The sequence below is a fragment of the Lynx rufus genome, unplaced genomic scaffold (genome assembly GCF_022079265.1).
Source record: "Lynx rufus isolate CCGP_SWC_20201006 ecotype Redwood Valley unplaced genomic scaffold, mLynRuf1.p SCAF_24, whole genome shotgun sequence".
Classification (NCBI taxonomy): Eukaryota; Metazoa; Chordata; class Mammalia; order Carnivora; family Felidae; genus Lynx; species Lynx rufus.
The window spans coordinates 11,214,718-11,238,717 of record NW_025814839.1 but is presented as its reverse complement, the minus strand read 5'-3'; the positions used below and the strand labels follow the sequence as shown (position 1 = coordinate 11,238,717).

The following is a 24,000-nucleotide window of genomic DNA, read 5'->3' as shown; positions in this document are numbered from 1 at the left end:
CAGGGTCACCCAGAGGGCTACTGACCTGAGTCTGAGGGCCGCGACAGCCCCACCCAGCCCACCGTCCGGGACTCCTTCAGACCGCAGCGTGGTCGGCCTGCGGCCCGGACCTGGCTCCCTCCCTCTGGCGCCCCGCAAGCAGAGTGACAGTCCGCGGGGTCCCTTCCGACCGCTGCCCGCGTCGCCACAGGGAATGCTCACAAAAGCCTGTGAGGCAGGCGGCGCTACAGAGGCAGAAACCTGAGGCCTAGGAAGCCTGAGTCACTTGCCCAAGTGCACTAATTAGGCGAGTGAATTGCTTTCAAGGAATTCTGGGAATCGAACCCAATTCGCGGGACTCCAATCTCTCTCTCTAGTCGCCCTCGAGCCCGCACGCGCCTACAGGGGGCGCCGGCCTGCGCGCACGCGCGGTCATCGCAGCGCGTCCCCTTTAAGACGATTCTTTTTGCCTCCGTCGACCCCTTCGCTTCCGCTCCGCCGTTCCCACAATGCAGTGCGGCTGAGCGCCTCCGAGCCCGCGGGGACGCTGCGGGGGGACCCCGGCTGAGGCGGCGGCGGCGACGTGGGCTGCGGCGGGCCCGCGGCGTCGGGCGGTGCGGATGTCGGGCTGGGCGGACGAGCGCGGCGGCGAGGGAGACGGGCGCATCTACGTGGGGAACCTTCCGACCGACGTGCGCGAGAAGGACCTGGAGGACCTGTTCTACAAGTACGGCCGCATCCGCGAGATCGAGCTCAAGAACCGGCACGGCCTCGTGCCCTTCGCCTTCGTTCGCTTCGAGGACCCCCGGTGAGGCCCCGCTCGCCCGCCCGCCCGCCAGCCCGAGACCCCGGGCCCCCGGGCCCCCGCCTTCCCTCCTCCCCTGTGGGGCCTCCCCTCCCCCCTCAGCGCAGACCCCTCACGGCGCCCCCGGGTGGAGGATGAGGCCTCTCACCGCCCGCTCTGGCCGTCCTTTGCTCCGTCGTCACTTCCTCTAGGATTATTTTTTTACTTTATTTAAAAAACAAAAGCTGGGCCTGTGGAGGGCCCAGGCCCGCCCAGACAGGCCTCGGGGATGGTACACGCGACCGTTCTCTCCCTCATGGCTGGAGGGGCAGCCTTCAGGGGAAGCGGCCCAGGGCACCTTGGGCCCGGAACCCCCCGGGAGAGGACTCGGACTCGGTGAAGAGCAGAAGTGGCCAGGCGCCCTCCCTGCCCACCCCTCCCCCCCAGCCAGAACTCACCGTTAGCGGGGAACAGACTGCGGGGATGTGGTTGCCTTTGGAGGGTGAAAGGGGGTCTCTGTGATGGCCCAGATCTCCATCTGCGCGCGCCCCTCCTCACGAGGTCCCGGCCTTGTCCTTCTAAAAGCACCAGGGCTTTGGAAGAACTTCCAAAATGGTCGGGGGTGGGGGGTGTCTGATTTCACTCCAGTCCTCTGAGGGAGACACCGCTAGATGCTTAGGGCCCCAAGCATTTGATCCCTAAACTGGCTCAAAGGGGTCTTTCTGATTTTGCAAACTTTGTAGGCCTGATGGCCAGAAAAGGTCTGGGAACTTTCAGAACTGCGGTTGGTGGTTCCCAGAAGCCGCCGCATTGGACTGGTCACTCCACCCGGGGTAAATGAGAGCCCAGTGTTTCCCAGCATTGACCCAGGGAGTGCTTTACCTAGTGTGCGCCGGGCGGGCTTTGCTGCAAGGACTGTCTTTGGGGTGTCTGGCCTACCTGGTGTAGTGGTATAGGGCCAGGAGGGCATCTGTGGAGGAGGTAGGAAGCACTCTGAGGCTTTGATGATCCCCACAGAGCTGCCATTTGCCTCAAAAACGGAACTGGGCATTTTCACACTGAAACTGGAGGTTGCACCTCTGTAACTGTTCCGGTGTGTTTTTTGAAGTCACTATGTGTCAAGTACCCACTTTAGCGTTTTCAACAACCTATAAAAGAGGTAGTGTTAGCCACATCTTATGAATGAAGAAACTGGGGATTTAGAGTTGCTGATAAAAGAGAATGCTAGTAAGGGATCAAGGTAGGATTTGAACCCCCCCGTGCTGCCCTTTAGAACACAAACTTCCTGTGTGATGTGCTGCATTGTCATCTCTTCCCTCCTTTCTTTCATAATAGAAAAGCTATCTTTTGATATCATTAGAGCACTGCACACATAGTACCTTCTTTAATCCTTATGACAACTCTGTGAGGGAGGCATGTTGTTCACATTTAAGAGACATGAAAACTTGATAAAAGCACTTACCCAAAGACGGCTATTAGTAAGTAGGGTAATGATTGGAACGGGTCAGTCTGCTTTGAAATCCGCTCTTCAACCCTAGCAGCTCTGCCTCTCCTTCACTTCATTATAAATATAGCCAGGTTTGCACTGGTTGTGGTCCTTGCTTTTAACCCGGTGACTAGAATTGTGGTAAGCAATTATGTGCTGTGACAACTGAATGATGCCTTCATTAGTACATCTTCGGCTCTGCTTGTCCTTCCAAGCACTGAGGCCATTCTTTCTCCAATCCAGTGCTGGAGAACCAGCTTGGTTCTACTAGAGCCCTAGGGAAGACTGGAAATGACTTCATTGAATATTTACCTCTCTGGCAAAACTGTACCCAGAGAGTGGTCTCCACAACTTAGTTTTCCAAACCATGCTGAAAAGGTACACATGAGAGAGTTCCATATTCCTCACAAAATACTAATTTCAGTCTGATTTTTTAAGTTTATGAATTTATTTTTGAGAGAGGGAGAGAGTCCGAGTGGGATAGAGGGGCAGAGAGAGAATCTCAAGCAGGCTCCACGCTCATGACAGAGCTGGATATAGGGCTCAGTCCCACAACTGTGAGATCATGACCTGAGCCGAAATCAAGAATCAGACACTTAACTGAGCCACCCAGGCTCCTCCCCAGAGCCTGATTTCTTTTTAAATTATTTTTTTTTCTTTTTTTTTTTTTACATTTATTTATTTTTGAGAGACAGAGTAAGACAAAGTGAGAGCGGGGGAGGGGCAGAGAGAGGGGGAGACACAGGATCCGAAGCAGGCTCCAAGGCTCTGAGCTGTCAGCACAGAGCCCGACGTGGGGCTCAAACCCACAGACTGTGAGATCATGACCTGAGCCGAAGTCGGATGCTCGACCGACTGAGCCACCCAGGCGCCCCTAAATGATTTTTCTTTCTATAGATTTGATGGTACCAATCCTTGTTAATTATTAAAGGACTAGTGTGTGGAGGGCATTTTAAGAAACTGCTAACAGGGTTAGAGAAATATACTGATGAAATCACTTATCTGCCAATTCTTTTTTCTGAATGAATCCTCTTATAAGTAATCTGTTTACTGTTTCATTATCATTTCATATCTAGAAAACCCTGTGTGGGACAGCTGTAAAGTTTAAATCTAATACCATGAAGTATCTTCAAAGCAGTAGTGCATCAAGATTGTTTTTCTCAATTCTAGGTTTCCCTTTTATACTTGTTACTCATGCCCCTCACTGGGAAGTCAGTCAGCCTCCTGAGCAGCACTAACTCCACAAACTTTTCTTTGCAGAGATGCTGAGGATGCAATTTACGGAAGGAATGGTTATGATTATGGCCAGTGTCGGCTTCGTGTGGAGTTCCCCAGGACTTATGGCAGTCGGGGTGGGTGGCCCCGCGGTGGGAGGAATGGGCCTCCTACAAGAAGATCTGATTTCCGAGTTCTTGTTTCAGGTATGTTCTTTTCAAACCGAATAAGGTGATGCATGTAAAATACTTAGCACACAGTCTGGCCTCCAAGAAATGTTAGCTGTTACTTTGCATGGAACACAGGCTTTCTTTTCAGTAGACTGTGCAGTCTGAAGCCCCGCAGTCTTGCCAGTGAGGCAGGCAGGTATCTTGCAAATGAAACTGCATTGGTAGTACAGCCTTGGTAGAACATAAATTTGCCTTTTTTTTTTTTTTAATGTTCATTTTTATTTTTAAGAGAGAGACAGCATGAAGGGGAGGGGCAGAGAGAGAGGGAGACACAGAACTCAAAGCAGGCTCCAGGCTCTGTGCTCTCAGTACAAAGATGCGGGGCCTGAAGTCATGAACTGTGAGATCGTGGCCTGAGCTGAAGTCAGACACTCAACTAACTGAGGCACCCAGGCGTCCCCATAAATTTGCTTTTTATAAAGGAGTTTCCTACTGTTGAGAGGGAAGATGATGGCAAAACCCCGGAGCTAGAATTCTATAGATGTTTTCTTTTGGAATGTACTAGGTTTCAGATTTGCTAGACATTCCAGGAGCCAGATTTGAATAACTGTTCAGCCTTGGATCGTGAAAAACACCAGATTTTGGTGGTGGCTTTGGAATTATACAAAAGAGAAAACAAAACAACTTTAAGTTTTCGGGATTGTTCTGCAGAATATAGAATGATATAGAATGAAATGTCTAAATGAAATGTTCACAAGGATGAAACTCAGAGGTGTATGCATCTGAGGCAAGCTCAGAGGTGTATGCATCTTTTCAAAATATTAATACAGTGGTGAAGACCTGGGGCCCTCTGCACATTACAGGGGTATTTTAAGACCATGGTGGAGTGAAATGTATTGAAGAACTTGGCACTTTCTTAGATAGGAATTTCACACTGTCACAACAGACTCCCGTGGTGCTTAACAGTGATCCTCTCAGTATCTGCCTATCTTGTGTCCCTTTGTAATTTAACCCCAGAACTCTATTCCCTCCTTCAGGATGTCATACATATCTTTTTTTCTCTCCATGCTGCTCTGAAATCCTGCTTAGAAAACTATTAGGAAATGGCTGCAGTCCTGAGCTGTGAGCGGTAGACACAGCCTTTGAGAGCAGGAGCACATTTCCCTTTCATGACATCAGGTAGGGTTGTATAATTCCCGACTAGTTTTAGCGTCTGAGTCTTACCTTTTCCCCCACTGTATTGAAGAATGTTGGTGATCTTTTAAAAGGTACTTTGTTTAATTTGTCAGTCATTCACTACTACAAGAAAAACTTTAGATTTTTTGGTGTGTTGTTACCTTCAGCTATACCTTGGTTATTACTTCATTGGATACTTTCAAAATTCCTATGTTCTGAGAACCCAGTAAGCAAGAAACAGTGGTACTGATAAATTTCATAATGGAAAAAAATTAGAACTCAGAGTCTTGGGAGTTTGATATTAAATATGAAGGATAAAGAAAGGCAGGCTGTGACTCTCAGATATCAAACCTATAATAGGGTAGACTTCTTGCTCCATTGGAAAGGCTTGGTCTCTGGAAAATTAGCCTAGGACCAGCTTCTTACAGTGGTTTACTACACATACTTTAGTACTCTTTTCTGGATTTATGTCCCTACGGTTTATGATTTGGGGATCCTCAGGATTTAAAAGTAGTGAGTGATTGATGGGAAAGGGACCCTAGGTATTGCTGGCTCTTAACAGGTCAGTTAACATGGCTGAAGGATATGGCCTCTTATGTTGTCCATGCCTAGGACTTCCTCCATCAGGCAGCTGGCAGGATCTGAAGGATCACATGAGAGAAGCTGGGGACGTCTGTTATGCAGATGTGCAGAAGGATGGAATGGGGATGGTGGAATATCTCCGAAAAGAAGACATGGAATATGCCCTCCGTAAACTGGATGACACCAAATTCCGCTCTCATGAGGTGGGTTCCCACCTTCTGTTGAGCTTGCACCCAGGCCACTCCACCTGAAGCTGATCTAGAGAAGTAGCAACAGGCCATGCATTTGCCATTTGAGGACCTCACAGTACATTAAAGATCTGTCTTAAGTGGAAAAGCCAAGGAGTTCATCATGCCTGAGTCCTGCAGGGTCGTAACAGAGAAATCTGCAGTCATAGTATTTTTAACCCGGAGAGAATACTGGTGCAGTCTGTCATATGTGGTGAGCTATTCTGTGATACCATTCCCTTCACAGCTGGTTTAATCTGCAGTGTACCTCTGTGAACCTGATCATTATGGTTGTCCCTCCTCTGGGTCTAGTCTGGGTTCTGCAAGCCAGCCTCAGCATCTCAGCTTTTCTAGGTACTGCTGTTGGGCCAAGTTGTACACTTAATGTTTCCTTTCCCAAAGTAGTGCAGGATCCTCTTTGAAACCTTAGCCATCTTGGCATTTTCTTATAATGGCCTTACCCTCAAGACTTAGTTCTTGATGTCTTTCAAGAAGGCAGCTGCTACTTTGGATCTTTCTATCTGATTCACATGTTGACTGTCCTTTTGATACCATTGAGACCAGAGAGCAGAACAACTGGACATTCTTTTTTTACTGGTTATATTGTCCTGACTTATGGGATTTAGATGTCTGGAGATATGAATTTCTGGGTCCATTTCTTTTTCCTTCCTTCTTTCTTTCCTTTTTTCCTTCCTTCCTTTTTTTAGAAAGAGCGAGTGAGTACGAGTGAGGGAGAGGGGCAGAGGGAGAGAATCTTAAGCAGGCTCCAAACTGAGCATGGACTTGGGGCTTGAGCCCACAACCCTGGCATCATGACCTAAGCTGAAATCAAGAGTTGGCCGCTCAACTGACTGAGTCACCCAGGAGCCCCAAGGATCTATTTCTTTTTCTAAGGATTCATATAATTCCCTAATTTTATGGCTTGGAAAGTACACAGCTTAACATTGCTTTTACTCAGACTGAATTTGGAGCAGAAACAAAACATCTGGTCCTTAGTTACACTGCAAAGCAGGGTCTCAGTAAGGATAAATCCAATTACTGACTTTACCTAGGGAATTCCACATCTGACTTCTTTCATCTTAGCATCTTTAGATCCTTTGAGAGTGTTGGCTGAGGGCAAAGGGCCTGAACACAGGCCAGCCTAGACATGACTCCTCTGCCACTCACTCATTTATTTCTTAGCAGAGTTATTCTCTGAACTTTGGTCCCTTGATATGCAAAACAGGAACAATAATAGCACTGTCTCATAAGACTTGCCAGGAAGCTAACTTACGGGTATCTAACCCTGGTCCTGACACCTGAGAGGTGTTGAATACTGGTTAGCTTCTTCCATAGGAACCCATCCTCAAACGCATGTATGAGGTGGCCGGGAATTGAACTGAATGACCTCTGAGATCCTTTCCAGTTCTTAGATTCAGGAGTCAGTGGTAGTAATTCAGATATGTTAATCATAGTAGCTAGTATTTCAGCTCATTTACAACATGTGAAGTTGTCATTTATTGTATGTGTCACCCTGGAATAGATTATAACATTGTTTTCCTCATTGTTGAAATGTGCTGGTAAACCTACCTAGGGCATAGCATTGTTGTGAGGGTTTAATGAGATGACATCATGCCAGACAAACAGTAAGTGCTCAGTACTTAACTATTATTGTTAGGCAGCCATGTTAAGTTTTAGTGTGCTGTATTTCTCTGAGTCTTATTTTTTCCTTCACTCTTTTTGTTTGAATTTCAGGGTGAAACTTCCTACATCCGAGTTTATCCAGAGAGAAGCACCAGCTATGGCTACTCACGGTCTCGTTCTGGGTCAAGGGGCCGTGACTCTCCATACCAAAGCAGGGGTTCCCCACACTACTTCTCTCCTTTCAGGCCCTACTGAGACAGGTGATGGGAAATTTTTCTTTATTTTTTAGGTGAACTGAGCTCTTTGTGCTCAGAATCTACATTCCAGATTGATGATTTAGTGTCTTAGGAAATTTTTTTAATTTTTTTTTTAAGGAAATAAAATACATAATTTCTACCAGGGCCATATTGGCAGTGAAACATTATAAACTGCAGAAATTGTGGTTTTGGTTCAGAAATAAGTTGTATATTTTTCACCCCTGATTATGGGAAAAAAATCAGTGCTGTGTCTTTGTGGGTTGCTCTACTATGGAGATCAGCAGTTACTGTGACTGAGTCGGCCCATTCTGTTTAGAAATATATTTTAAACGTTTAGTAATTGACATGTGTGGTTGTCCTTGATTAAGTTAATAGATTTCACCAAATAGGCACACTGATTTAAAAAAAAAAAAGTCATTGAGTTGTAGTGGCAGCTGCACCCAGTTGGTAAGGAGCAGGAGTGGATAACTTTATTTGGGGACAAAGATAGTTGCTATGATGGTGGTTTTGAAAATTTCAATCCCAAGAGTTGGTTCAGGCTTATAATTGAAGGCCAAGTTTATAAATGAAGGTGCTTTATTATTTAAAAAAAAATTTTTTTAAGTTTATTTATTTTGAGAGAGAGGCACACAGCGTGAGTGCAAGAGGGAGAGAGAATCCCAAGCAGGCTCTGTGCTGCCAGTGCAGAGCCCGGTGCGGGGCTTGAACCACAAAGCTGTGAGATCACGACCTGAGCTGAAACCAAGAATCGGATGCTTAACCAACTGAGCCACTTAGGTGCCCCTAAATGAAGCCACTTTAAAGAAAAAAGGAGCATTTAAGATAGGGCAAAGGAATGAGAAGAATAAAACAGACCTTTTAAAGTTGGAAGCAGCATAAAGATCACTGGAAAATTCTTAAAACCAACTCTGGTGGTTTGGAGGGGGGAAAAATCTCTTTAATTTTTGCTTCTATCACTTTTATCCCTCAATCTGTTTTACTTAACTTTGGTATCTGAGCCTTCTTAAAACACAAAATCAAAAAACTCCAGTATCTTGGATTCTACCCAATTCAGTAATCGTGGTGGGGACAGGGAGGCTACTTTGTTCCAGACCTGGGTCTTTTTGTTAAAAAGCCACTTTATTGAAGTATGATTGATATGTAAAAGGCTGTACTTATTTAATGTATACGAATCAATGAGTTTGGGGTTAAGCGTATACCGGATCACCGTCAAAGCTATAACCATATCCATCACCTCCCCAAGTCTCCTCCCTACTTCTTTAAGATTTATTTGTGGTAAGAACATTTAATATAGTATCTACCTTCTTAGCAAATTTTTAGTGTTCGATATAGTACTGTTAGCTATTCCAGGGCTATTTTTATTGTAAGTTCTTTTCAGAAAAACTATAGCTATGGCTAGTATCCATTTTGAGTGTAATGACTTTGTGGGATGGTGGATGATTGTAGGTTAGGAGTTCCCAAGCTGTAGAGTCTACTTTGAACACTCTTCAGACATTAGGAGAAAGTTAGCCTTCTGCTCTGAATAAAGTGGGTACCCAGGAACAAATTTGAGTTTGTTTGGTAAAGATACAAGGTTTCTTAGATGACAGAAACAGTAACTGAAAAGTGCAACACAGGTTGTCATATGGCGATCAGATACACTGTCTAATAGTTACGTAAATAGAAAAACCGATTTACGTACAGTTTGGTAGACCACCGTTTTGGGAGGAGATAAAGGAGAATAACCTATACTGAACAGTGTGTGAATAAATATTTGATTCATTTCCTCAGAAAGTGACAGTACCTTTTACTTCCAGTAGAAGCAGGAACTCATTGCCTTGTTTTGGCTAGATATTTCCCAATGTTGTCTTCAGAGAGTTAGTTACTAAAAATCACTTAAACATCAGTTTTTTTTCAGGTAACCGAAGAAAGTGGAAATATTTGTGTTCGTGGTAACAAAATACTATCTTTGGGCCTCCATGAATAGCTAGTCAGTTGTGTGAAAAGGGCTGTTGTTCATCCTGCTTTGGCAAAGAGATATTACCTGTTTGAAAACAATAACAAAAAAGGATGTTATAGCTGAGCCTGTTTCCCAACTGACTCAACTGAGCTAACTTATCACTTGGTTTGTCACGAAAAATAAGCAATGCAAATAAGTGTAGCTACTACCCTGTTATTTCTGAATGTCTGAAAGAATAACAGTTACAAGTGAATCCTAATAAATGCACACTTTTCAATAAGGAGCAGAGACAGGTTAGCCAGTTAATATGCACATAGGAGTGGAAGGAAGGACATTAATAATTGTAAATTCACTTTCCCAAAAAGCAAAGTCTGACACAAAGTTCTATTGGAGAAATAACATATGTGATCAATGGCTATGTCTGTTAAAATAGTGACAACTATCAGGCTCTGAGATAAATTATAAAATCTTTTTTCTCTTCAGTTAATCTGAGGTAGTTTAGTGAACCAGGGGCCTGATTAAGAGTTGAGCCCACACCTTTTTTTTTTTTTTTTAATTTTTATTATTTTTAAGTAGGCTCTGCGCTGGATGAGAGGTTTGAACTCAAGACCCTGAGATCAAGAGTCACATGTGCTCAGGGTGCCTGAGTGGCTCAGTCAGTTGAGTGTCCAACTCTTAATTTTGGCTCAGGTCATGATCTCATGGTCATGAGATCAGGCCCTATGTGGGCTCCACACTGGGTGTGGAGCCTGCTTAAGATTCTCTCCCTCTCAAAAAACAAAACAAAAAAAAAACAAAACAAAAAAACAAAAAAACACCACATGCTCTACTAACTGAGCCAGCCAGGCACTCCAAGCCCAAGCCCACAAGTTTTTAAGCTTTCTTTCCCATACCGGCTTCAAGCAGCGCTTTCCTTTAACTGACTGGTCTTGACTGACTAGTCTTGATCAAAGAGGTAATCCTTGCACTGGGGGACTGATGTTTGTCTCTGAGACTACTTAGAATGGTTCTCCTCTGAGGTGATCTCCTGACTGTGAAGCTGGCATTTGGAAAACCATCTACCTGAGTGCTCAAGCTCACATTCCCACATGTCCAGACGGGTGCAGCAGTTCTGCATTCTGAAGACCCACCCATCTGTAGAGGAGCTAGAAAGTTCAACCCACCCAGGATTCTGGATTTTATTATTGGCCCAGAGTTATTTTTAAGTTTTCATTTATAATAGTCACAGCAAATTTTAAAGATGCAAATCTCAACACCAGGGTTGCAAACTGATGGCTCCCAGGATGCATCTGGCTTGCAGGTATGTTTTATGTGGTTTTTTTTTGTTTGTTTGTTTGTTTTTTAAAATCTTTGAATTAGCTCCCATACTTAAAATTTGGGAAATACCCCCCGGTGACCCAACGAAAATGCCAGATGTCTGGGTTCTCTGGGAATATGGGCTCACATTACTGCCTGGCACTGAATGAGGAGCAGTGAATGCCCTTTTAGGCAGAGCTTGAGCTCCAGATGTGCCACTGTATACACCTCTCCCCGCCACAGGGCTGTTTTGTTCATTCCTATTACAGACTGGTCCCTAGAAGGAAACATGACCCCTGGACTCTACTGCCACCTTAATGCCACCACCTGTATTTGATTTATGCTTTTTTTTTCACTATTAATAAATACGGGTTTTTTTCATTAGTTCCAGTTTTATTGAGAAATAATTGACATAACACTGTGTAAGTTTAAGGTGTACAACACAATGATTTAGTATATGTATATACTGCAGAATGATTACCACAAGATTAGTTAATATCTCACATAGTTCTGATTTTTTTCTTGTGAGAACTTTTAAGATCTACTCTCTAGCAACTTTTTTTTTTTTTTTCAACGTTTATTTATTTTTGGGACAGAGAGAGACAGAGCATGAACGGGGGAGGGGCAGAGAGAGAGGGAGACACAGAATCGGAAACAGGCTCCAGGCTCTGAGCCATCAGCCCAGAGCCTGACGCGGGGCTCGAACTCACGGACCGCGAGATCGTGACCTGGCTGAAGTCGGACGCTCAACCGACTGCGCCACCCAGGCGCCCCTCTAGCAACTTTCAAATACAGAGTACAGTACTGTAAACTATAGTCATTCTGTTCTACAGTGAAGTTTGTACCTTTTGACCACCTTCACCTAGTTCCTACTTTATACTTTTCAAAATACTTTCAGGTAGCAAAATTTGGGCCTCACAGCTACCACTGTGTTCTTAGTTCACTGAGGGACAGTTAAACCACTTTGGGCAAAACATACCTGGGGGAGCCACAAAATACTCCTCCACAACTCGATGGGCATTTTGTAGTAGTTCTTCAACACAGTTGCCTTCTACCACATTGTCAGATCTCAAGTACAGACATCTACAAAACCAGAAGCTCAAGGTTACCTTCTCAGAATAGGCTTCTAGAGCATGGGTGGAGAGGGTCAAGAATGGAAAAAATGGAGCAGCATATTCTTGAGTTGTGGTTACTGTTCAAAGATAGAGGACTTGTCAACAGTAGACCAAATAACAATCTGCAGTTGATAGATTCTCTCAACCACTCAGTGAGGTAAGTGATAATTATTCCTCAGGACTGATACGTTCAACCATGGGTAAGTTGCTTTTGGTGAAGACAGGTAAGGCAATTACAATAAAATGTGTTAAATCTAACAGGTAAGCAAAGCTTGCCAAGGGAATAGAAAGGGGCACCTAATCTAGCCTGGGTGAGGAACAGACATTCAGAATAGGTGATGTCACTGCTAAAGGATGGGCAAGAGACCACTGGATTGTTGGGATGGGAAATGGGCTTCCAGGCAGGTGAAGAAACTTACTCAAGAGTGGTTATTAGTGGTTTAAGGATATTAGCTCCTAAGTGACAGGATGGAGTCTGAGCACAGTTCTGTACCCCTTGTACCCATAAGATGAGTTTTTTCACTGTAGCCACCTTTATGAATATGAAAGTATCTGCCCTTACATAGCTCAAGAATCTCCCACTGTTCTCTGGGCCTCATGGCTTCATTAAAGTATCCAAATGGCAAGCTAGTGAAACCAAACTGGAATTGAACATATCTATGGGGCTTCGCTGCCGTTGGAAGGTTTACAAGTGCATGGCAAAATGTCTGAGTCTGCTTCTAGATACTTGAGCTGAAAAATAAGCAGTCTCTCTGCTCAATCACTGATAGGGGAGCAGGCAAACTCGTTCCACTTTGAGCCAGACATAGACTGAGGGCTAAGCCTAACAGGACAAAAGGGCAAGGACATTACATGAACATCCGGGCAAAGGCTGCAGAGGGCTAAGTTGTCATGATAAGGTTCTTCTAGGAAAGGCCTAGTTCTGTTTCTTTTGTGGCACTTACCCTAGGGCTAGACACAATAAACATGGTATGGACCGGACAGAGCTGGAGTCTGTTCCAGGATCTGGCACTATCTTAACTGTGTGGCCTTGAATAAGAATGATCTTTCCAGACCTTCACTTTCTTGCCAGAAAAATGAAGGTTACACTTGATTTTTTTTTTTTTAAACCATACAGGGGCTTAAGAAAACTTGGAGAACAAAATAAAAATTATCTGTAAAGGTAACCACTGGACCTTCTGGAGTTTATATTTCTGTTGGGTGGTATAACAAAATGACTCAGGGCTCCTGAGTCAGCTGAATTCAAATCTTAGTGCCACACATGGCACATGGGCAAGTTACCCTCTCCATGTACCTGTTTCCTTATTTGTGGAATGCTTCATAGAATTGCTGGGAAGATTAAATATTAAAGAAGATCTGATAATGCTGGGCCTGCATTTTCACCACGGTAAGAGGTGGGTGCCGAATAGCACCTGCTCCTTTCAGAAAGAGTTAGTACACACAGGCACACCTCAGTCCCCACCACTCAGTACACCTATGCACTTAACCTGCTGTAATCCTGCATTGCCTGCCTAGTCCCTACAGACTGAAGACTGAATTGTCCCGGGGCACTTGGAAGAGTCTGATGAAGTAAGCCTCTGGTACCACCAACAGGTGGTGAAAAGCTACTGCTTCCCCACAGATGTAATAGCAATGGATTTATTCACTCATTTGGTAATCCAGTTTTCTATGTAAGTGATGTTTCCAGAAAAAATTCACTCCTTTAAATACCACACATTTTTACCTAAATACTGATTATGATGGAGTTGTTTCCAGAAGAAATCCACACCTTCCTATTTCCATAATCTGAGACTACTGAACCCAGGGTCTCTGTGAGGGTGGCACCTCAGTAGTTCACTTGGCAAGTCACCTAACTTTTCTTGATCTCAGAATCACACACAAAATCCAAATGGGACCCAATGGAATTTTTAGGTGCCTCTAAATTACTGATTGACTAAATGTCTACCTGACCTCATTTCTCAGGGTTTGACAAGAGGATTAAGCCCAAATGCTATAGGGCACCCAATGTGATAATAAATCAACTATGTCTCTGGGCTAGTATGAATTATGTACTCCTTGGAAACACTGAAAAAAGCCACTTGAATCTTTATGCGTTCTGGTTCAGATGAAAAAACCTGGTTGAGAAAGGCTTCTGTGAACTAGAAATCCTTGCCCTCTAAAGTTTATAGACATGGCACATTAACCAGTAACTGGAAGATGCTAATAAAAAGCAGTTTAATGGAAAGCACTATGGCAGCACTGAGGAAGAAGTACCTCTATCGGCCCTTGGACTGACCAGATAAGAGTTCTGCTGCTGGTGTTGGGCTGCCACAAGTCCTTTTTCTGGGCACCACTCTATTTCCATCTATAATAAGCCTTTTCCCTCCTGCCTAATCAATTTCTAATTTGATGCAGACTGGAATGAGAGTTAATCAATTTGGCTAAGAATTTCAGTTCGAATAAGACTCTGAGGGACAGCCTAAGTACTGAAGTATCTGGCTGCAGTCAGAGCTGTCATCATCTGAGTCCCTCTTGAGATAAGAGAGAATTAAGGTTCTAGAGGCTGACTTTAGATGGCATATCTATTTTTTTTTTAATTTTTTTTAACGTTTATTTTTGAGACAGCATGAACGGGGGAGGGTCAGAGAGAGGGAGACACAGAATCTGAAACAGGCTCCAGGCTCTGAGCTGTTAGCACAGAGCCCGACGCGGGGCTCGAACTCACGGACTGAGAGACCATGACCTGAGCTGAAGTCGGCCGCTTAACCAACTGAGCCACCCAGGCGCCCCTAGACGGCGTATCTAGAACAGTATTTGAGAGCTGAGGCTCTGAGTTCCAAGTCCTGGATTCTCTTACTAAACCTGTGAAACTCTGGGGCATATTACATAAGCTTTCTGAGCCTTGGTTTCTTCATCTATAAAGCATATACTAGTATTTACCTTCCAGGTTTGTATGTGACAACTGAGATAACACAAAAAATCTTAGCACCTGGCATGTAAGCGTGCTAATGCTTTTTAGCTCAATCCGAATGATAGGGTAAGGTATTAATGTGCCAAGAGATTTCTAATAGCCTCAGTGCTTTTACACCTAGTGTGGCCTAAAATGGTTTAATACTTGCCTTAACTGGGTTCCATTTCAAACATCAGTGAGGCAGTATGTTCAAAAACATGAAAGTCTTACAAGTGCTACATCTCTAAAATGGAATCACAAACCCAAACTGGTTTCCAAGTTTATGGCAAGACTGTAGACCACTGAATACCAAGTCACTATTCCACCTACCAGATCCAAATCCCCTTTTCACAATTCTTCCCTGAGTAATAGTTGCACTTCTCTATAGTTCCCCTTTAGATGATTGGGGAAATTCTGACTCCTCTTTGTTCTTCTATTTGCTCCTTTCCTAAAGATACTAATAAAGAACATTCAACAAATATTTACTGAGTGCTTGGTGCTAGACACTGAGAATATGATGAGCAATAGTAGATAAGCTCCCTGGAACATGGATAAGCAATAGGAGAGGGGCAGAGAATCAAATATTACAAATACGGGTGCCTGACTGGACCAGTTAGTAGAGCACGTGACTCTTGATCTCAGTGTCATGAGTTCAAATCCTATGTTGGGTGTAGAGATTAAAGTAAGTAAATAAATATTACTCAAACGGATGTATAAACACATGTAAAATTATAGCTGTACTGAATACCATGAGAGACAGGTGCTGAAAGGGAACCTGACTTGATAGAGAAAAATGAAAAATCTCCCTGAGGAAGAGGCAGTTGAAATCTGAAGAAGAAAGGGAATGAAGTTAAGCAAAAGAAAGTCGTAGGAGGGATGAGGTAAGGATAAAGGCAAGGGCCCAGAATTCCAAGAAGGAAAAAGAATGGAGAGCTCAAGGAACTGAAGGTGACAGCCCTGTCTGGAGGTAGGCAGGGGCTAGGTTAAATGATGCATTGTAGGCTCTGGTGAAGCTTTGTCTTTATCCTAAAGAACACTGGAGAGCCTGAAATCTTGGGTAAGAGAATGACATCAGATTTCTATTTTGAAGTGTTATGTAATTGTGAGCAAATTGTTTGACTTCTGTAGACCTGATCATCAGATGACAAAATAAGAGAAAGGATGTGAAAGAAACAAAGGTGGGAGGAGAAAACAGGAGCCTAGCAAGCACTTTACACAGAGGTTATGGTTACAAAAAGGTCTGTCTCTCTATTGGCACTAATGGCAGCTAATCATTTTTTGCTCTCACCTATACTAGGAATGTATTTTTTTTAATCCCATCAAGAAAAGGGTAAGACAGGGGCACCTGGGTGGCTCAGTCAGTTAAGGGTCCGACTCGTGGTTTTGGCTCAGGTCATGATCTCATGTCTCATGAGTTCAAGCCCTGTGTTGGGCTCTGTGTTGACAGTGCGGAGCCTCCTTGGGATTCTCTCTCTCTCCCTCAAAATAAATAAACTTAAAAAAGGGTGGGGGGAGGGCAGAACTGTAGACGTCCCTGCTTTTTATGAGCTACATACTGACCCTTCCCAAGAAACTGTAGTCCCAAACAGCAAAACAAGTCTGCTTTTCAAAAAAGAGCAGTTTCTTTTAAATATATTTTTAAATCTTTAAAATATATTTATAAGATTTGGTAACAACTGGTAGAAGTGGAGAGAGGCTGCACCCTTTTATATAATAAAAACTACCTTGTCAAAGACCTGCCCCCGTATTGCATTACACTATACTACCTCACTATTTGTGTTAGTATGCCATTTCTTTATGCATTTGTAAACGTCCTGGCCCTCAGTATAAAATGAAAAGTTAGAACTTCCCTCTGCATTTCCACCTTCTTTAAAACTAATCATTGTTAAGTTTCTTGCATGCTCTTTGAGGGAACAAAACATGACTTAATGCATATACCAGAACATACCAAATAGATTACACATTAAAGTATTGATAATCCCATACACAATGTTCTGAATTTTGCCTTTTTTATTAAATATATCTTGGGACCTTTCCATGTCAGTATATATAGCTGTTTCACTATTTGTCAAATGTCCCATTGTATGATGATGTATTTAGCCATGAAGTACACTTAGAGACTGTCTTTTTGTTTCTTGAACTTAAAAAAAAACTTTTTAAAAAAATGTTTATTTTTGAGAGGGGGGGAGGGGCAGAGAGAGAGGGAGACAGAGGATCTGAAGTGGGCTCTGTGCTGACAGCAGAGAACCCAATGTGGGTCTTGAACTCATGAACTACAAGATCATGACCTGAGATGAAGTCGGATGCCCAAACAACTGAGCTACCCAAGAACTCCTCACATTTTTTAAAAATTCATTTATCTATTTTAAGTAAACTCTACCCCCAGCATAGGGCTGGAACTGACGACCCCAGAGATCAAGAGTCATATACTCTACCGATTGAGCCAGCCAGGGGCCTCTTCTTGGCTTTTGTTGTTGTTGTTGTTGTTTTGTATTATAAACAGATCTGGACACCCTGAACACTGGATGCACTTTTACAGATATGTCCATAGGGATCACTAGGCCAGAAAATATGTACAGGACATATTTTGAGACAGGGATCCAATAAGTAAGTCAAATATGGGCTCACATTCTACTAACAAGGGACAGATCAACAAAAATACAAAAATAAGATAATCAAGAAAGAGAAGAAAATCCAACAAGGAAGTCAGTGATTGGAAAGGGAGAGGACATTTGGAGAAGGAGAGGACTTACAGAGGAGAGATGCCAAGGAGACAGGCTATCCAAGAAAAAGATAACAGCAAATGCAAAGATCCTACACAAGGAACGAATTTGGAATGTTGGAGGAACAGTAAGAAAGGTAATATAGCTGGAGTAGAGCAGTATGTCCAAGGGGTAGGCAGAGACTCTGAAGTAGGGCCTTGAAGGTGGTTATCAATTCGAACACTGTTCTTGTTACACTGGGAGGCCTGGAGGATTTTAAACGAGAGTGATGGGATCCATAACGAACAAGGGAAGGAATGAAACCACTTACCCCGCGGGGTGACCGCGGGCAAGTTCTTGCACCTCGCTTAAGGCCTTTTTCCCTTCCGTGAAAGGACACACTAATCGCCACCTCAAATGGCTGCGAAGGCGCAACAGACAAGGCTTCGGGGTACGCGGCCTCGAGTGTTTTACCTGTCCTCCAATACTGATTCCATGGGCTCCACCCCGTCCGTGTCCACGGCGCGGAGCCGGTCGGCAAAGGCGATGGCTTTCTCCAGTCGTGCCACGGCCTCTTGGCTGCCGAAGTCCACAAGCGCTAGACGCTCCAGGTGCTCGATCACCTCAGCCGTGACACGGCCACTACCCTGGGCGGATGAGGCGGAGAATGGGGGTCATGGGTGGGACCTGCTCCGTGTCCCGACCTGCTTCACCACCCGCCTAGACACCCCCGGCCTTTACCTGAGGATCCGTCTTGGAGGTGAAGCCCCGGTGCCAGCCCATCCAGGACCGATAGCCCAGCAACACCGCACGCGCCCACATTTCTCTCCTCGGCCGCCGTAATGCGTCCACACGTAAAGTCGAGCGACGCGCTTAAGAGTGACGACATCGGAGCGCGCCGCCACTGCTGCCGCCGCCGCCATGAACAGCGTAGGGGAGGCCTGCACTGACATGAAGCGCGAGTACGACCAGTGCTTTAATCGCTGGTTTGCCGAGAAGTTCCTCAAGGGGGACGGCTCCGGGGACCCGTGCACCGACCTCTTCAAGCGCTACCAGCAGTGTGTTCAGGTGAGCGCTCAGTTGGCCAGGGCCCTCTCGTCCTCTCTGCGGTGTCCCGGGCCACACGCGTAGTATCTTGCGGGAGTTGGAATTGGGAGGGTGAAGAAAAGCCGCAGTGAGGGCAGTGGCAGGAGCTGTCTCCCCATCATCACTACCAGGCTGCCTGGTATCTCTCTGAATGACAAAGTTAAATATTTTTGCAGTGCTTTACGTCTTACGGAGCACAGTAGCATCCTTTGGTCCTCATCCTAAACTTGCAAAGTGGGCATAGTTCTTATTTTATACATGGAACACTTACGCCCCAAACAGGAAGTGATTAGTGCAAGTTCACCAGAATCGTTTCCCTGATTTTTGCGGTAGTGCACTATTCCACTATTACGTTGGAGGGGGAAGCGCGGTATCTCTGGCCTGTTAGACGTCAGTCTCTGGACTGATTTTGTTGTTTTAATTCCTTCATTGGCCTGTTTGATTTCTGAACTGCCAGCCAGCTAGGAAATGTTCATTCCAGTTCAATGAATTAGATTGTAAGCACAGCACTGGGCACAGCACTCCCAGTTAAATTAAAACGTCTACAGGGTAATTCCAAGTTGCTATCTTTGTCTTATTTACAGATGGGAAAGTGAGGCTTCCTTAAGGTCACATAGCCAGTAAGTCCTGGAACGCAGATTTGAGTTTGTGTCCATCACAGTAGAGTGGAGATACTGTTTAAATTCCATGTTTGAATTTTGACGATTCCTCACACCACCTTTCCAATCTGTCTCTGGTCTTACATTTAATTTCTTCGTAATGGTACTCAGGTTTTAAAAAGTACAGGTCTTGAATCATGGTTGGTTTTTTTTTGTTTGTTTTGGTCCAATCTGATTTATTAGTTTTGTGCCATCGTATTTACAAAGTTTGGTCCTCAAGCTTCATATAGATCTGTTTCATGTGTTTTTCCTTCCATCAGAAAGCAATAAAGGAGAAGGAGATCCCCATTGAAGGACTGGAATTCATGGGCCATGGCAAAGAAAAGCCTGAAAGCTCTTCTTGACCTTGACAGTCTCCTTGAAAATGGACTCCTCGAATCAGGAAATAGAGGACACTGGATTTCGTCAGTTAAGGCTGTTAAAATAGCCATCGATTTGATGAGTTTAGGAGGGAGTTTTCTTTCCTCCTTAATTTCCTCTCAATTGTGTAAGAGGATGAACCATCACTCTTTGCTTTGAGAGGATTTCTTACTCTGGCATCTTGCAGGAACTCCATGTGCTAAAACTGAATGATTTCTTAGGATTATGATCTGGGATAAGCTTTAAGTATCCTTTGTATGTGAACACTGACAGACTTGTCAGGATGATCAGGGTTGCCTAACCTCTTTAGTTTTGCTCTGAAGGACATGAGGTACATTGTACTGGGATTATTCATGGAAGCAATTGGTTAGGATCTCTTCTCTCAGGGAGCTAATGCTCTGAAAAAGGGATCCCAGCACAAGTTTTAATGCTTGGGAGCATGGCTTTATTTCTATAGAACTGTTAAGATTGCTGGTGGACTGGGTTAGCCAACAGGAAAACAGCTTTAACAGAGTTCCCTGCCTTAAAAAGAGGTGTCAGATTTCAGATTAAGATGTGAAAGCTTGAAGAATATTGCAGTAAAAACCATTTCAGAGCTCACAGTGTAGTTTAGGAATTAAGATTTCATGGAGTAACTATGGAGGAACATCCTAAATTGCAAAGATCTGCTGTTGCCAGTTTTCAACCCAAGTCAATTAAGCCAACCCGTATTATCTTAAAACTGCCAAAATGCTGCATCTGGTTAAAAGGTTAAAGAGTTTGCTTTATTTGCCTCATGTATCCACCCTGCCCTGGAATGTCTGTAATCATGAAGATGGAATAAATTGTAACATCTAGTTTCATTATTTGCCCCTGGAGAACTCAGTGCACTTTATGGAACAGCTATTACACTGTATCCCATATGCACACTAAGGGAGAGTTTTGTTTTATAACTTAAAGGTGAAAAGTGAAGATTTATCTAAGTGAAATAGTGTGCTATAACAATCAGAAACCTCACTGATTTCTGAAGTTTATTCCCACAGTAAGCTACACAAATAATATGCTTATATAACTGCACAAAAAAAATGCCAGGATCAGGTGAGCACTTACACACTTTGGAATGTCAGGTAATCACCAAAACTGCATATATTGAGTAATTTGGTTCACACATATATACCCAATATAGTATGAAACAGTTTACAGAAGGCAAAAATTCTATTATCCTCTCCAATTTACCAATGACTACTTCATATTTAACATGGCCAGTCCTTAATGTCATTTCAAGACATTCTACATTTATATTTTTGACTGGTTACAGTCCATTATACAAGGATTAGAAGAGATCATTGGAACCCGGTTGAGGGATGCCAGGCAGCAAGCCAAAGTTAAGTACATCTGTTCTGACCTCAGACTGGCCACAAGTACAACAGTTCCATAGTGACTTGGAAGCACAAGCACAGGCTGCGGTTAGATCACAAAATGGTAAAGACAGCAGGGATCCTTTTTTTCCTTACTGTAAATGGCTTTCATGCCTTGTTTCCATTTGCCTCACCTCTGCAGTACTAGTTTACTGTGTGTACTGTGCAATACCAAAACCTGGTAGCCTCTTGCTCTTTACTACCCAACTGTCTGATTGAGCCTCAAGAATAAAACCAGCTCCAAGCCAACCATGTTCTTCCACTGTAATTGCTACTGAGGGAATATTTTTTTCTGATTGTTCTTCATTCTTTTTTGACTTCATCCTCCCCATAAAGTGACTCCAACTATCTTAGCTACTTCAGAGATTTTAAATTTTGAGGAAGAATGAATGGCTCTTTAAGGGTGACTTTGTTACTATTACTATTGTTTCTCCTTAATTCTTAGTGCTATAAGGTTTTAATTCCAGAAACAAATAAAGCCAATGGTATATGCAGAAATGTGTCATACTGCCTTCATTTCTCCAAAAGTTTGACCATTTCAGCCTTCAGGGTGCTGAGAGATGACCCCAAGATGAGAACTTGACACCTTTGGAGAAAATTATCCATTGGGAGTATTCTTCAACAAATGCTGGTGGAATGAGACAAGAGAAGGCTAGGACACAGGAAGCACTTTCTCTAGAGAATCAAAGATACTGCTTTCAGATATTAATTGCAGGTATTCTACTGGCCACTCAGTATCTTTGCCACCCAAAGTCTGTCAAGACCCAATCTCAATTCTTAAATCAGCTCCATTCATGGTCCCTTTGCTTTACCCACCCCAGGCATAAGAAACCAAGGACAAGTCTGATATAAACACTTTCTACAGGCCTATAAATGGTGGCCATAAACCTTCACGACAGAAACAGAAATAACATTAATGCTGATTTCCGAGGGAAAAACACCACCAAAGAATGCAACTCCAGCTCATGGACCAATCTAAGTTATTTATTTAAGCCATCTCCTGCCATAGCAAAGGGATGGAAGATCAGTATACTGGTCATCATTTGATACAAGTAAGGAAGGTGAGCTTAAGGTCCCATATACTTTTCTGGTCCGTGTGCAGAGTCATGGTCCAAACCAGTGCTGTGGTCCCCAATGGGTTATGGTCCAGGTTCTCTTTATTCATCTTCATAGCCGGTCGGAAGTGGATTCACGTGAGAGTTATGGAATAGAGTATGATTACCATCTCCCCAGGGAAAGGGCTGTGGAGTGAAGATGTCAATTAGGCAATTCCAGAGAAGAGTTGAGACTGCCATGAACTGCTTAAGATACAGGGTATGTGACAGACAATACCTGGCAACTAGTCTATCAGTGCTGTCTTTACGAATCACATCACCTCTAGCAGAATGGAAGAGGAGTATGGGGGAGGAGATGCTTATTTAAATGCAGACTTCTGGGCTTCATTCCAGATATAAAACAAATCCCTGGACTGGAAACTGCAACCTACCTTCCTCAATTATTTTGCATGCTCCCTTTGAAAAGCATGGTTTCCAACCCTGTATGATTTTGCCCCTCCAGGGACATTGGGCAATATCTGAAGACATCTGGGGTAGGGCATCTAGTGGGTAGAGGTCAAGGATGCTGTTAAACATCCTAAGTCTCATAGGATAGCCCCTTGCCCCAACAAGAACTATCCAGCCCCAAATGTCAACAGTACTGAGGTTGAGAAATCCTGCTATATGGCTTCTACCGTACACGGGTGGGAGTGGGGCTCAGACTCAAAAATTCTGAATGTAAGACTCTAGCTTAAGTTTCTATAAAGCCAGCCCTACCCGGGCTAAGTGATGTAACAGTTATTAAAGTGCCAGAAGGGTCTTTTGTTAAGAATATTTACAACAAACAATGGAAAACAAATGATTACATCTACATCAATAGCGAAGGACAAAACAGTTGAGAAGATAACTAGCAGAAATAAGAATAAGAGAAGCTGTTAGTCTCTTCATTATGCAGCTAGTACCCTGCCAAATGCCCAGGTCCTAGAAAGGTGAATCACCTTCTGACTTTGCCTCCGTAAGGGAGATTCCCAAACCTCCAAGTCTTATACAACCCACAGTTTCAGAACAGTATAGAAGACAGAGGTGGGATGAATCAGGAAAAAAAAAAAAAAGGAAAACTTAAGGGCACTTTTGTATGACCTTGAAGAAAAACAGATGTGGCCCCCCCGAGTCTCAGTTACCCTTACATAAAACCAGAGAAAATACAAATTTATTTGTGAGCATTAAATGAGAAATTGTTGTACACGCCAGGCACACAGGATTTTAGAGAATGAAGAACCTGCACTAGGCATTTATAATAAAAGGAGAACGGACACTCCAAGAGCCTACAAGAGCGTACCTTGGACCTGATGCGGAGATGGGGGTAGGCGACGAACTCGGGTCTCTCGTGCTCTCCATGATGCGACTTCAGGAAGACGTTCAGCATGCTCACTCCCACGCCAGGAAGAGCTACGAAGTAGGTGAGGGCCTTCCACATGCGAGCTGCAGAAGGGGGTACGACCGCTCAGGCCTGGTGTGGCGCCCGCCCCGGTTCTCACCCCCCTTCCCCAAGGCCCCAGGCCAAGGTCACAGTCCGGCCCCGCCTCGCTCGAGTGGGGCTGAGGCCCCCCACGCCGACCGCAACTCCAGTACCTGAGCCCTCCTCGCCGTGGGCGCCACTCGACATGGACCGCCCCAGCTGTGCCCCGGACCGACCTAGCAGCCGCGAAAACCGGGACGCAGCCGCCACCGCCATTTTCGACCTGCACAGCCTCAGAGCCGGAAGCGGAAGTAGAAAGTGGGCCGGAGGGCGGGACCACAACCTCAAAAGCAAACACCTATTGGGCGGAGCCTTCTCGCCTTAACTGGAGGAGCCTGCGTACTATCAAAATCCTCAGAGCCACCGATCTTGAGAGAGCATGCGCTCTGACCCTTCCGTGTGCACGCCCCTCTCCCGACAGTCCCCACCCTGGTGAGGCTAAGCGAGGCGAAGTGGGAGAGGTTT

General features: G+C 44.3%; 4 protein-coding genes across 4 annotated transcripts; 2 read left to right on the top strand and 2 right to left on the bottom strand.

Annotated features, from left to right (window-relative positions):
* The first annotated feature begins 471 nt into the window (after window positions 1-471).
* Window positions 472-7,843, top strand: SRSF9 (serine and arginine rich splicing factor 9). Its single transcript, XM_047088295.1, has 4 exons — window positions 472-787; window positions 3,510-3,670; window positions 5,423-5,595; window positions 7,354-7,843. Exons 1-4 carry the CDS (start codon window positions 600-602, stop codon window positions 7,495-7,497), a joined length of 666 nt encoding a protein of 221 aa, XP_046944251.1. The 5' UTR covers window positions 472-599; the 3' UTR covers window positions 7,498-7,843.
* A 396-nt stretch (window positions 7,844-8,239) lies between these two features.
* GATC (glutamyl-tRNA amidotransferase subunit C) lies at window positions 8,240-18,400 on the bottom strand. Its single transcript, XM_047088110.1, has 4 exons — window positions 18,222-18,400; window positions 17,955-18,127; window positions 11,714-11,817; window positions 8,240-9,522 (listed from the first exon to the last, which is right to left on the bottom strand). The coding sequence occupies exons 1-4, from the start codon at window positions 18,300-18,302 to the stop codon at window positions 9,470-9,472; spliced, it is 411 nt and encodes a 136-aa protein (XP_046944066.1). The 5' UTR covers window positions 18,303-18,400; the 3' UTR covers window positions 8,240-9,469.
* TRIAP1 (TP53 regulated inhibitor of apoptosis 1) lies at window positions 18,216-21,476 on the top strand. The gene is made up of 2 exons (XM_047088112.1): window positions 18,216-18,548; window positions 19,486-21,476. Exons 1-2 carry the CDS (start codon window positions 18,402-18,404, stop codon window positions 19,567-19,569), a joined length of 231 nt encoding a protein of 76 aa, XP_046944068.1. The 5' UTR covers window positions 18,216-18,401; the 3' UTR covers window positions 19,570-21,476.
* Window positions 21,477-21,945: 469 nt separating this feature from the next.
* LOC124518229 (cytochrome c oxidase subunit 6A1, mitochondrial) lies at window positions 21,946-23,781 on the bottom strand. The gene is made up of 3 exons (XM_047088111.1): window positions 23,649-23,781; window positions 23,356-23,498; window positions 21,946-22,223 (listed from the first exon to the last, which is right to left on the bottom strand). The coding sequence occupies exons 1-3, from the start codon at window positions 23,749-23,751 to the stop codon at window positions 22,140-22,142; spliced, it is 330 nt and encodes a 109-aa protein (XP_046944067.1). The 5' UTR covers window positions 23,752-23,781; the 3' UTR covers window positions 21,946-22,139.
* Window positions 23,782-24,000: the final 219 nt, after the last annotated feature.